The 13,448-nt window shown below is 44.5% G+C and overlaps 1 protein-coding gene across 1 annotated transcript in view; it reads right to left on the bottom strand.

The window, feature by feature from the left end:
• Nucleotides 1–13,448, bottom strand: part of LOC121278115 (dynein heavy chain 8, axonemal-like) — a 1,831,678-nt gene that overhangs the window by 289,383 nt on the left and 1,528,847 nt on the right. Inside the window, exons 78-79 of the mRNA XM_041188200.1 lie at nucleotides 9,506–9,611; nucleotides 8,858–9,110 (exon numbers count right to left, since the gene is read on the bottom strand). Of these exons, the coding sequence (XP_041044134.1) occupies nucleotides 8,858–9,110; nucleotides 9,506–9,611 (359 nt within the window). The remainder of the gene's footprint in view (nucleotides 1–8,857; nucleotides 9,111–9,505; nucleotides 9,612–13,448) is intronic.

The raw sequence follows: 13,448 nt of genomic DNA, 5'->3' as shown, positions 1-13,448 counted from the left end.
GAGAGCTGCAGTCTTCTTGCCTTTCGGGGCCATGCCTTCTTTGCTGCAGTCTTGGGCTGGAAACAAGGAGTGCGGCTGTACTTTAAATGCCCTGCCTGGCATCGTGGGTGAATCAGAGCCCACCCGTCATTGAAACGGAATGTATCCCAGGAATGCATAGTTAATGCTGCAGGTTTGGAACAGTACAGCATGAAAACGCACCATCACAGCCAGCGGGTTTTACCTGCCCGCCACCACACTTAGTGCAAGTCTGGGATGATTCAGCCTGATGTTTCCTGTTGTGGAAGAATCTAGAACTAGCAGTCACTGTTTAAAAATAAGGAGTGACGCATTCATCAGCTCTAACCTCCTATTTCTATGCTCACTAGCGCAAGGTGCTGGTGGTAATCCAGAGATTATTGCCTCTGAGGCCCTACTTTTTAATGTCTTACTGAGCTCCCTAAAATCTGCTTTCAGTACCTCATCCCTCTTTCTGCCCATGTCTTTGGTACCAACGTGAGCCACGACCTCTGGCTGTTCATCCTCCCCTTTAATAATGTGCTACAGCTACTCTGTGATATCCTTGACCCTGGCACCAGGGAGGCAACATATCATCCTGCAGTCACACCTATGGCCGGAGAAACACCTGATTGCTCCCCTAATTATCGAATTCTCTACCACTATTCCTCTTCCACTCTTCTTCCTTCTCGCTTGTGCAGCTGAGCCACCCGTGGCAAATCCATCTGGGCTTTTGCCGACTCTAAAGAAGGGTCATTTGGACTCAAAGCTGTTAGACCTGCTGAGTTTTTCCAACATTTTCTGTTTTTGTTGTACTCCACTGAGTCCACTGAGGCATCCAAAATGGAGAACCGGTTCGTGAATGAGATAGACCCAGAGGACTCCTGCATTACCTGCCTGGGCCTTCTAGATTTTCTGGTGGCTATCCATTCCCTCTGTGCACGCTCCTAACATGTGGTGTGACCACCTCCCTAAACGTGCTATCCGTGTAGTCCTCAGCATCACGGATGCGTCACAGTGACACCAGCCATCACTCGAGTTCCAAAACATGGAGACAAGTTTCTGCAGCTGGTGGCACTTCCTGCACATGTGCTCATCTGGGCCACATGACGTGTCCATGACTCCCCACAGGCCACAGGATGGACATTCCATGTGACCGAACTGCCCTATCATACCTTAAACTTACTTTTGGACAATTTTCTATAAACTGGGGACTAGAAAGTAAAGTAGGCTTACTCACTAATCAGCTCCTCTTGTTCCAACTTCTGGAGATGATAAAAAAGGTATCAGTTGCAGAACCTTCATCGTCCTGTACACAAAATCCCCACGTGAACTAAATTCCCAACTCTCACTCTGTCTACGTCTCACTGCCAGGCAGCCTCTTCTTCTTGAATCAACTACTTTCAGCTGATTGACAGATAACTGCCAGCACCAGGCAACCTCCTGTTTTCCAGGACTGTCACTGACCTCATCTCCTCTGGGGATCTTCCTCCCACAGCTTCCAACCTGATAGTCGCCCAACCTTGGACGTCCCGCTTCTATCTCCTACCTAAAATCCACAAACAGAACTGCCCTGGTAGACCGATCGTCTCAGCTTGCTCCTGCCCCACAGAACACATTTCTTGTTATCTTGACTCCCTTCTCTCTCCCCTTGTCCAGTCCCTTCCCACCTACATCCGCGATTCCTCTGACACCTTACGTCACATCAACAATTTCCAGTTCCCTGGCCCCAACCGCTTCCTCTTCACCATGGACGTCCAATCCCTCTACACCTCCATCCCCCACCAGGATGGTCTGAGGGCCCTTAGCTTCTTCCTCGAACAGAGGCCCGAACAATCCCCATCCACCACTACTCTCCTCCGTCTGGCTGAACTTGTTCTCACGCTGAACAATTTCTCCTTCAACTCCTCTCACTTCCTCCAAATAAAAGGTGTGGCTATGGGTACCTGCATGGGCCCCAGCTATGCCTGTCTCTTTATGGGGTATGTGGAACATTCCTTGTTCCAGTCCTACTCCAGCCCCCTTCCACAACTCTTTCTCTGGTACGTCGATGATTACTTCGGTGCCGCTTCATGCTCTCGTTGGGACTTGGAAAAATTTATTAATTTTGCTTCCAATCTCCACCCCTCCATCATTTTCACGTGGTCCATCTCTGACACTTCCCTTCCCTTCCTTGACCTCTCTGTCTCAATCTCTGGTAATAGACTGTCCACCAATATCCATTACAAACCCACCGACTCCCACAGCTACCTCGACTACAGCTCCTCACACCCCGCTTCCTGTAAGGACTCCATCCCATTCTCTCAGTTCCTTCGCCTCTGTCGCATCTGTTCCGATGATGCTACCTTCAAAAACAGTTCCTCTGACATGTCCTCCTTCTTCCTTAACCGAGGTTTTCCACCCACGGTCGTTGACAGGGCCCTCAACCGTGTCCGGCCCATCTCCCGCGCATCCGCCCTTATGCCTTCTCCTCCCTCCCAGAAACATGATAGGGTCCCCCTTGTCCTCACTTATCACCCCACCAGCCTCCGCATTCAAAGGATCATCCTCCGCCATTTCCGCCAACTCCAGCATGATGCCACCACCAAACACATCTTCCCTTCACCCCCCTTATCGGCATTCCGTAGGGATTGCTCCCTCCGGGACACCCTGGTCCACTCCTCCATCACCCCCTACTCCTCAACCCCCTCCTATGGCACCACCCCATGCCCACGCAAAGGATGCAACACCTGCCCCTTCACTTCCTCTCTCCTCACCGTCTAAGGGCCCAAACACTCCTTTCAAGTGAAGCAGCATTTCACTTGCATTTCCCCCAACTTAGTCTACTGCATTCGTTGCTCCCAATGTGGTCTCCTCTACATTGGAGAGACCAAACGTAAACTGGGCGACCGCTTTGCAGAACACCTGCGGTCTGTCCGCAAGAATGACCCAAACCTCCCTGTCGCTTGCCATTTTAACACTCCACCCTGCTCTCTTGCCCACATGTCTGTCCTTGGCTTGCTGCATTGTTCCAGTGAAGCCCAACGCAAACTGGAGGAACAACACCTCATCTTCCGACTAGGCACTTTACAGCCTTCCGGACTGAATATTGAATTCAACAACTTTAGGTCGTGAGCTCCCTCCCCCATCCCCACCCCCTTTCTGTTTCCCCCTTCCCTTTTTTTTCCAATAAATTATATAGATTTTTCTTTTCCCACCTATTTCCATTATTTCTAAATATTTCAAAATCTTCTATGCTCTCCCCACCCCCACTAGAGCTATACCTTGAGTGCCCTACCATCCATTCTTAATTAGCACATTCGTTTAGATAATATCACCAACTTTAACACCTATGTGTTCTTTTGTTCTGTTGTTTGTGACATCTTTTGATGATCTGCTTGTATCACTGCTTGTTTGTCCCTACAACCACACCCCCCCCCCTCCACTTCTCTCTCTCTCTCCGCCACCCCCCCACACACCTTAAACCAGCTTATATTTCAACTCTTTCTTGGACTCAAACTCAAGTTCTGTGGAAGGGTCATGAGGACTCGAAACGACAACTCTTTTCTTCTCCGCCGATGCTGCCAGACCTGCTGAGTTTTTCCAGGTAATTCTGTTTTTGTTCTCCTGTTTAACAAGGCTATTTAACTCACTTGAAGATTGTTAGTTGTTTGTCAGAGTTTGACTCTTAATCTAGAGTCAGGAAATCAGGAAAGCTTACCAAAATTTACCACATGAACCAAATTCCCAACCGGATTGTGCTTGCAAAACACAAAACATAGGGTGGAATTTCACAACAGTGGGTTTTTACGGTCTAGCCAAAGTCAATGGAGTTTAGAATGGCTCACTGCATTTTACAGCCCCCTCCGTGCCATGACTAGGCTGTAAAATTCTGGCTATAGAGTCCAACATAAAATGTGATTCCGCGATTGGTTAACAGCTGCAGAACAAACCTGATTGTGATAAGAATGACAATGAAAACCAATTTAAGGTTGTCAGTTGGGCTTTCAGAATGGTATGCAGAATGCATACTAGAAGCCACAATATATTCACATACAGGTTCCTGTCCTTTGCAGACAAAATGAACATGTTCACACATTGTGACTTTTTCAACTAAACAAAAGCTTAGAGATCAGTCATTTCCTGGTTCATTCCCCAGGGCAATGCCTTGACCAATCGATGTGCCTGGTTTGAATTTGAACAAAGCTGGGTGGTTAATTCTTCCATGCTTCATTCTCCATGGCAACAGTTCCTCCAATCAGAGTCCAGCTGACAACCAATTAACATTCTTTTCTCCTGCAGTATAAGTTGTTGTTCCCCCATTACTGTTGGAAAATTCTTGAGAGCTGTCCTGATGAATGCAAGATGAAAAACTTTGATAACACGTCTCTTTTTTCAGCAATGCTCAACTCCTATACTAACAAATGACTTTTGTAACTACCTTCAAGAGGGAGATAAATCATGTTGTGTAAACTATCAAAGTAATTCCCCCTTGCCTATGGCAGGAAAAATTTTCCTGAACCGCCTGCTTCCTATGGTTGAGGAAATCTTCCCAGGAATATAGTGTGACTTCAGACCTTCCAGAGGAACCTCTGGCATGGTCTTTGTTGCCAGGCAATGTGGAGAGCAACACCAGGAATGCTTTGCATTCATTGACCTGACCAAAGGATTTGGCTCAGTAACTCAGGAAGAAGTGTGGAAGGGCAATAATGGTAGGGGATTCGTTAGTGAAGGAAGTAGCCAGGTGCTTCTGCGGCCATAGACAAGACTCCAGGATGTATGTTGCCTCCTGAATGCCAGGATCAAGGGGGTTATGGAATGGCTGCAGGACATACTGAAGGGGGAAGGTGAACAGCCAGAGGTCGTGGTCCATGTTTGGACCAATGACATAGGAAGAAAGAGAAATAAGGTCCTGCAAGCAGACTTTAGGGAGTTAGGTAGGAAATTAAAAAGTAGGACTTCAAAGGTAGTAATCTCCGTATTGCTCCCAGTACCACGCAATAGTTAGTATAGGAAGAGAAGGATAGAGTAGATGAATGCGTGGCTGGAGAGATGGTGCAGGGCAGATGGCTTTAGATTTTTGGGGCATTGGGACTGATTCTGGGGGAGGTGGGACCTGTACAAGTTGTACAGGTTACATCTGAACAGGAACGGAACCAACATCCTCGTGGAGAGGTTTGCTAATGCTGTTGGGGTTGATTAAAATTAAATTGGCAGAGGGATGGGATCCTGAAAGGTACTTCAGAGGGGAGAGGAGCTGAAATGGAATTCGAAGTTAAAACACTAGTAAGTCAGCCTGGAAGGCAGAAGAAACATAGGCTAGGTAAGAAAGAAGTGAGTTTAGCAAGGCTAAATGGAATAAATTTTAATGCAAGGAGGCTGAGGAATAAGACAGACAAGCTGGGGGCACAGATAGGCATGTGGGAGTAGATATCACAGCTATAGCCAAGACTTTGCTAAAAGAAGGGCAGGGTTGGCAGCTTAACATTCAGGGTTATAGGGTATTCAGACGAGATAGAGAGGGGGATAGAGGAAGAGGGGGCATCGCACTATTGATCAAGGAATCAATTATAGCAGTGAGGAGGGATGATATCTTGGAAGGATCATCAAATGAAGCCATATGGGTAGAAGTGAAAAACACAACAGGGGCAAACATACTGCAGGGTGTGTACTATAGGTGCCCAAACAGTCAGGGAGAGATTGAGGATCAAATATGTAACCAAATTTCAGAGAAGTGTAAGAGTAATAGGGCATTAATAGTAGGGGATTTTAACTACCTAAGTATTAACTGGGGTAGTTTTAGTGTGAAATGTAGGGAGGGAGAAAAATTCTTAAGTTGCATCCAGGAGAACTTTTTTAGCCACTATGTAGGAAGTCCAACAAAGGACTGGGCAATTCTGGACCTAATATTTGGAAATGAGCATGGGCAGGTGGAAGGGGTATCAGTAGGGGAGCATTTTGAAGATAGTGACCATAACTCAATTAGATTTAGGATAGTTATGGAAAAGGATAAGGTTGGGCTGTGAGTAAAAGTTCTAAACTGGGAAAAGTCTAATTTTATTAAGATGAGATTCGATTTGGCCCACGTGGACTGGGAGCAGCTACTTGCAGATAAAACTGTCAGAGCAGTGGGGGGCATTCAAGGAGGAAATAACAAGAGAACAGTGCAAATATGTTCCCGTAAAGACAAAGGAAGGGACCAAGTCTGGAGAACCCTGGATGTCAAGGGGCATAAAGGTTAGGATTAAGAAAAAAAGAGAAGCTTAAGGCAGATACCAAAGGCTCAATATAGCAGAGTCCTTAGAGGAGTATAAAAAGTGCAGAGTCGGAACTTAAAAAGGAAATTAGGAAAGCTAAGAGAGTGCATCAGAAAGCATTGGTGGGTGGAATAAAGGAAAACCCAAATGGGTTTCTTAAATATATAAGGAGCAAAAGGATAACTAGGGAAAGAGTAGGGCCAATTAGGGACCATAGAGGTAATGTGTGTGTGGACCTGGAAGATGTGACTGCAGTCTTCAATGAATACATTCCATCGATCTTCACAATGGAAAAGGATGACACATGTATGGACATCAGGGTGGAGGACTGTGAAATATTAGAGGAAATTAACATAAAGAGAGAGGAGGTACTAGCGGGTTTAACGGCCTTAAAAGTGGATAAATCCGCATGCCTGGATGGGATGTATCCCAGGTTTTTGAGGAAGACAAGGGAAGAGATATCAGGGACCCTGGCAGTAATTTGCAATTCCTCTCTGGCCACAGGTGAGGTGCCAGAGGATTGAGGTGCTGCTAATGTTGTCCCACTATTAAGAATGGGAGGAAGGGATAGACCAGGAAATTACAGGCCAATCAGTCTAACCTCGGTGGTGGGGAAGTTACTAGAAGTAATTCTCTGAGGGACAGAGTATATCTGCACTTGGAGAGACATGGATTAATCAGGGATAGTCAGCATGGATTTGTCAAGGAAAGGTCGTGTTTGACAAATTTGATCGAATTTTTTGAGGAGGCAACCAAGAGTATTGATTAGGGAAATGCATTTGATATGGTCTACATGGACTTTAGCAAGGCTTTTGATAAGGTCCCTCATGGCAGACTGGTTAAGAAAATAAATGCCCATGGGATCCAAGGCAAAGTGGTACGTTGGATCCAAAATTGGCTGAGAGGCAGGAAGCAGAAGGTGATGATAGAGGGATGTTTCTGTGACTGGAAGTCTGTTTCCAGTGGGGTTCCGCAAGGCTCAGTCCTGGGGCCCTTGCTGTTTGTGGTGTACATAAACGATTTGGACTTAAATGTAAGGGGTATGATCTAGAAGTTTGAGGATGACATGAAAATTGGTAGGGTAGTAAATAGTGAGGAGGATAGCCGTAACCTGAATGAGGATATTAATAGACTGGTCAGGTGGACAGAACAATGGCAAATGGAATTCAACCCAGAAAAGCATGAGGTAACGTACTTGGAGAGGGCTAACAAGGCAAAGGATTACATTATGAATGGTAGGACCCTGGAAAATACTGAAGGTCAGAGGAACCTTGGTGTGCATATCCATAGACTCCTTAAGGTAGCAGCGCAGATAGATAAGGTGCTTAAGAAGGCATACGGGATGCTTGCCTTTATTAACCGAGGCATAGAATACAAGGGCTGGGAGGCTATGCTGGAACTGTATAAAACGCTGGTTAGGCCCCAACTGGAATACTGCATGCAGTTCTGGTCACCACATTGTAGGAAGGATGTGATTGCACTGGAGAGGATGCAGAAGAGATTTACCAGGATGCTGCCTGGGCTGGAGAGCTGAGCTATGAGGAAAGATTGGATAGGCTGGGATTGTTTTCCTTGGAGCAATGAAAGTTGCGAGCAGATCTGATAGAGGTGCATATATTATGAGGAACATAGATAGGGTGGCTAGGAAGGCACTTTTTCCATTAGTAGAGTGGTCAATAACGAAGGGGCACAGATTTAAGATAAGAGGTAGAAGGCTAAGAGGGGAGTTGAGGAGAAATTCTTTCACTTAGAAAGTGGTGAGAGTCTCAAACTCACTGCCTGAAAGGGTGGTTGAGTCAGAAACTCTTGTACCATTTAAGAAGTATTTAGATATCCACTTGCATTGCCATAGCCTCCAGGGCTATGGGCCAAGTGTTGGAAAATGGTATTAGTGTAGTCAGATCTTTGTTGACCAACGCAGACACAATGGGCTGAATGTCTCCCTTCTGTGCAGTAGACGCCTATGAGTCTATGAGTCTATGGCAAGCGAGCAGCCAATTTTGACACCCATCAACCTAACGTATTATGGGGGACAGCTCAAGGGTGGGCAGGAAGGTGGTGGTATTGGAAGCCCCTGTATTTTAGATGCCCCCTGTCCCCACCAAGCTCATTGAAAACATATTCAGCTGTGGGCTTTAGATGAATCCTTCGTGATTTTGAACAATTCCTATAAATCTCTCCTTAATCTTCCTTGAAGAACATCTCTTTCTCCAGTCTCTCCACATAAGTGAAATACTTAATCACTACTTATATTCTAGTAAATTTCTTTTGCCCCTTCTCTAAATTTCCAAGTTTCATGTCACCTGCAAACTTTGAAATTGGACTGGTCTCCCCAAGTACATGTCATTACTATATATCAAAAGAGCAGTAGGCCCAACATGGACTTTGACAGGGCAATCTGAAAAACAGCAGTTCACCATTGCTGTCCACTTTCTGTCTCTTAGCCAATTTTGTATCACACAGCCATTGTCCCTTCAGTCCCATGGCTTTCAATGTTGCTAACAGGTCTATGACTTGATTAGATTACTGACTCTAAATCTTTACTTTACAACATACCCATTTGTTTCCATTAGTCAATGCAAGGTACTTTTCAATATATCATCTAACACTATTGAGAAGCATACCTGGCCATGGAGAGGTCAAATAACTTCAGAAATTGTGCAAGTGAAGTCTGGTACATGATGTTAACCATGCTCATTTCTGTAATGAGGAAATACAGGATACTACCACGAGTGGCTGCTGGCCGATATTCCTCCTGTGCAGTGTTAATTTTTATCTCCGTCTCCGCTGCCACATGCAGCTTCTCACTAACTTCGGTTGCTGTCGACTTTGTTACCTGAAGGACTCCAATCAAAGACTCATCATCCACCAGTGAACCTGAAAATAATTCCATAGAGCTCATCAATTCCTCATTCCTCACCATGATAATTTGAATTAACAAAGTACCAAGTGTTTATATCACAGAAATAATTAATTTGATCCAATACCAGTGTTTATGTTCCATGAGCCTTCTTATCTCCACTCTTAGAAGATTTACAAAACTCAATCAGTTTGAAGCTGTCTTCAGGACAATAATAAATATTTTTGACAGAATACTCTTTGACGGTACCATGGTGTCTTTCCTTTGCCAGAGGGAGTCTGGTATAGGTCTTCAGGTGATATCTTATTCAAGTGAATGACTGTTTTTAGCTGACTGGTGCAAAATATCAGTTGCAGGGATTGAAACAACATTAAGGATTAGTATGTGAAATGGTTATCTGTGAAGTATTTACCTTTGGTAGTGCTGAGCTTGAATAGCAGGTTATTCTCCAATTCCTTCATTTTGCGTTTGTTGGCAGTGACTTCCTCTATCAGCTGCACACGCTCTGCTTCCAACTCCTATAAAGTTGAAAATGGTAACATCAATGGCTCCAAATCAAAGGTAAAAATAAGGTGTGACGACATTTGACTTGGAAACAATGTAGCAAGGAAAATGTGTACTTTCTTTAAAATGTTTGTGGAATATATCGTTTTTTAGGAATGTTTGAAAAGGACCTTAAAGAGTTTGCATAAATTGCAAAGGGATCAATTGTAATTTTCTTGAATAATAAGGAATACACTTCCATGTGATTTGGCAACCCTTGACCTGGAAGCAACACCAACAGGAAGGAAGTTAACATACAAAATGAATGTGGCTGGCAGACACAAAGGAGAGCTGAAGGCAAATGGTGATCAGCACACAGATGCAGGAGTCAAGGAGGCACTGTGCAAGCAGACTAAAAAGGTCTAAAACCTGGAAAACTGTGTGAATAGCTCAGAGACATTGAAGATCTGGGTGTTTTACAGAAGTGGTCAAACCATGAACCAGGGTGATTTTGGTTGATCAGTTGAAAAAGGATTCTGGAGTGTGATACTATCAGGACTGTTGTGACCCGAGGGAGACAGTTTATGTAGAACCGTGCCTTACTGATGAGAATCATCCCCATGAAACTTGGACGTGATTGCTCTAATCAGATGGGACTTTTGACTTACCTTGTGTGAATAAAGTACAGCATATTGTGGAAACATAATGTCATACTGGCTGAAAGGGAATTATTGTGGCTGTAGTCTTTGTTGTATTGACTATTTAAAATGAAATTTAGCTTGTTATTTGAAGTATCATATCTGTAGTAAATAAAAGCTCATGGTATAGGGGATAAACATATTGGCATAGATAGAAGATTGGCTGGCTAACAAGAAGCAGAGAGTAGGCATAAATGGGTCTTTTTCATGTTCGCAAGATGTAACAAGTAGCGTGTCACAGGGATCAGTGCTGGGACCTCAACTGTTTACAATTTATATAAATGACTTGGATGAAAGGTTTGAAGGGATGGTAGCCAAATTTGCTGATGACATAAAGATAGATAGGAAAGTAAGTTGTGAAGAGGACATAAGGAGGCTGCAAAAAGAAAAGGATAGATTAAGTGGGTGGGCAAAGATCTGGCAAATGGAGTGTAATGTGGGAAAATGTGAAAGTGTCCATTTTGGCAGGAAGAATGAAAGGGAAGCGTATTATCTAAATAGTGAGAGATTGCAGAGCTCTGAGATGCAGAGAGATCTGCATGTCCTAGTACATAAATCACAAAAGGCTAGTACAGGTACATCAAGTAATTAGGAAAGCTAATAGAATGTTATCACTTATTGTGAGGAGAATGGAATACAAAAGTAGGGAGTCTATGCTTCAGTTGTACAGGGCATTTGGAGTACTGTGTACTGTGTACAGTATTGATCACCTTATTTAAGGAAGGATGTAAATGTGTTGGAAACAGTTCAGAGAAGGTTTACCAGACTAATATCTGGAATGGGTGAGTTTTCTCATGAGGAAAGGTTAGACAGACTAGGCATGTATCCGCTGGAGTTTAGAAGAATAAGAGGCGGTTTAACTGAAACATATAAGATCCTGAGAGGTCTTGGCAGGGTGGATGTGGAGAGGGTGAAAGAATTGTGGAAGAATCTCGAACTAGGGGTTACTGTTTAAAAATAAGGGGTCGCCCATTTAAAATAGAGATGACGTGAATTTTTTTCATTCAGAGGATCGTGAGTCTTTGGAACTCTCTTATTGGAAAGGTGGTGGAAGCAGAGTCTTTGAATATTTTTAAGGCAGAGGTGGATAGATTTTTGGTAAGCATGGGGGTGATAGGTTATTGGGGGTAGGTAGAATGCAGATTTCAGGTTACTATCAGATCAGCCATGATATTATTAAATGGCGGAACAGGCTCTAAGGACTGAACAGCCTACTCCTGCTCCTTGTTCGTATGCTCGTAGTAATCAATTTTTAATTTGCTTTGGTTCTGATTCATTTCAAAGTAATAGTTACAAAAAGTGAAATCTTGTAATTTCTTTATTTGGGGTTGTTTGGTAAACTTTGTTATATTGGTTTACAGTTCCCTCATAGGAATCATAATAAAAGAAAAATCTTATTTCAAGAAATGATGCCAGAGCAAATATCAGCTGGTAGGAAGGAAGGAAAATATTTCACTTATCTTTGGACAATATAGCCAGCTGATACATATGTTGGAAACTTTCTGGGATTTGGAAGTAAGCAACTACTCTGTGAAAGTACAGGAGATATTTACACCAATGTTTTAGATGACGGGCAATATGATCAGCATAGGCTTGGAGGGCCAAAGGGCCTGTTCCTGTGCTGTACTTTTCTTTATTCTTTGTTTGTTTGCTTTTAAATTTGGAGGGCGATAGAGCATGTGGCGTCTGTAGACCTAGTACTTTTCTGGATCGCACAGAGTAGTGATACATTAAGAGGCCATGTTTCACTAGGCAGACTGTTACTGATCTATACAGCCTCCTGCAACAGTCTGGGCGGGTGACAGCTTACCCGATCCCTGACCTAAAAGTCAGTTGGCACCTTGATGATCAGAAATCTAGATGCCCTGCAATAAAACTCCAGTGGGGCATCCTTAAAAGGGTAAGAGTGGAACTTCTGTCCCTATCAGATTAGCCAGCAGCTCTGTAGACCCAGCAGCACCAGAAGAAAGTAGTGGCCACTTACACGACAGGGAATCCCAAAGTAGAAGAGGGTTATCTCCCAGGCTTGGGGTAGAATTCTTAGCTTGGTGTGTGGGCACACGCCCAGACTGCTTGAGTGTAAAATAGCATGTGATGATGCTGGGTGAGCGTCTCGAGGCCATCCTGCTCTTGTGTGATATTCGGTCAGCGGGAGTACACATAAATCAGAAGCGCGCCCACGGACAATTAAGAGGGCAATTAAGCCCATTAAAGTTCCAATTGTCCCTGATTTTTCATGGTCCATCCAACCTTATGGTTGGCAGATAGGCGAATCTGCCAAGCGGGCTTTGCATTTTTGATGAAACCTCATCCAAGGGTGGAATGAGGTTTCCATTGTTAAATTTGAAAAAAAAATGCATGAACAGAATTTTCATTATGTATATATTCAGGTGACTGATTCTGATGCTGGACATTTGTTTCCGGATTTTAAATTGGTTTTAAATTCTTCAGGGAGTTTTCACTCTGTCTCCCCCACACCCGCACTTAAGTCAGCGGCAACTCTCCTCCCACCCCCACCCCAGCAGCGCTGAGCATTTCAATGCACGTTTCACACTGGCTGGCCATTAATTGGAGTGGGGAGCCGATCGTGGGTGACGTCCGTTCCTCAGTCCACCGATCATGCCCGCATGCTGACCTAAAAATCGTGCCCTTGTGATAAGTCAGGGGATTTTGGGTAGGCCAGGGTTGGGAGACCCCTGTCAGGGTTTGGGGTGGAGGAGGGGTGGGAGCGGAGATGGAGTGCTCAGGCTAGAGAGGCTGGTGGGGTGGCAGGTAGGGGCGTGGTGTTGGGTAAGAGGGTACGGTCATATGAGGCGTGGCCCCAATGGCCAACCATGTGGATAATCTGCTGACCTGAACGTCTCATGACTTGTCAGTGGCTGTAAGATCATTTACAGCAATCCCGCAACCAACAGATCAGATCTGTTCCTTTTTGCTAAGTATGACTCCAACCGGTGAAGAGTTTTCCACCTGATTCCCTCCAGCTTTGATGCCAGTTTTGCTAGGGCTCCTTGATGCCACATTCAGTTAAATGCTGTCTTGATCTCAAGGGCAGTTACTCTCACCTCACTTCTTAAGTTTGAGTCTTTTGTCCATTGCTTGGAACAATGTTGTAATGAGGCCAGGAGTCAAGTGTCCCTAGCCGAACCCAAACTAAGTGTCAGTGAGCAGTTT

This window comes from Carcharodon carcharias, chromosome 5, assembly GCF_017639515.1.
Source record: "Carcharodon carcharias isolate sCarCar2 chromosome 5, sCarCar2.pri, whole genome shotgun sequence".
Taxonomy (NCBI): Eukaryota; Metazoa; Chordata; class Chondrichthyes; order Lamniformes; family Lamnidae; genus Carcharodon; species Carcharodon carcharias.
This window is presented reverse-complemented; position numbering and strand designations above follow the sequence as displayed.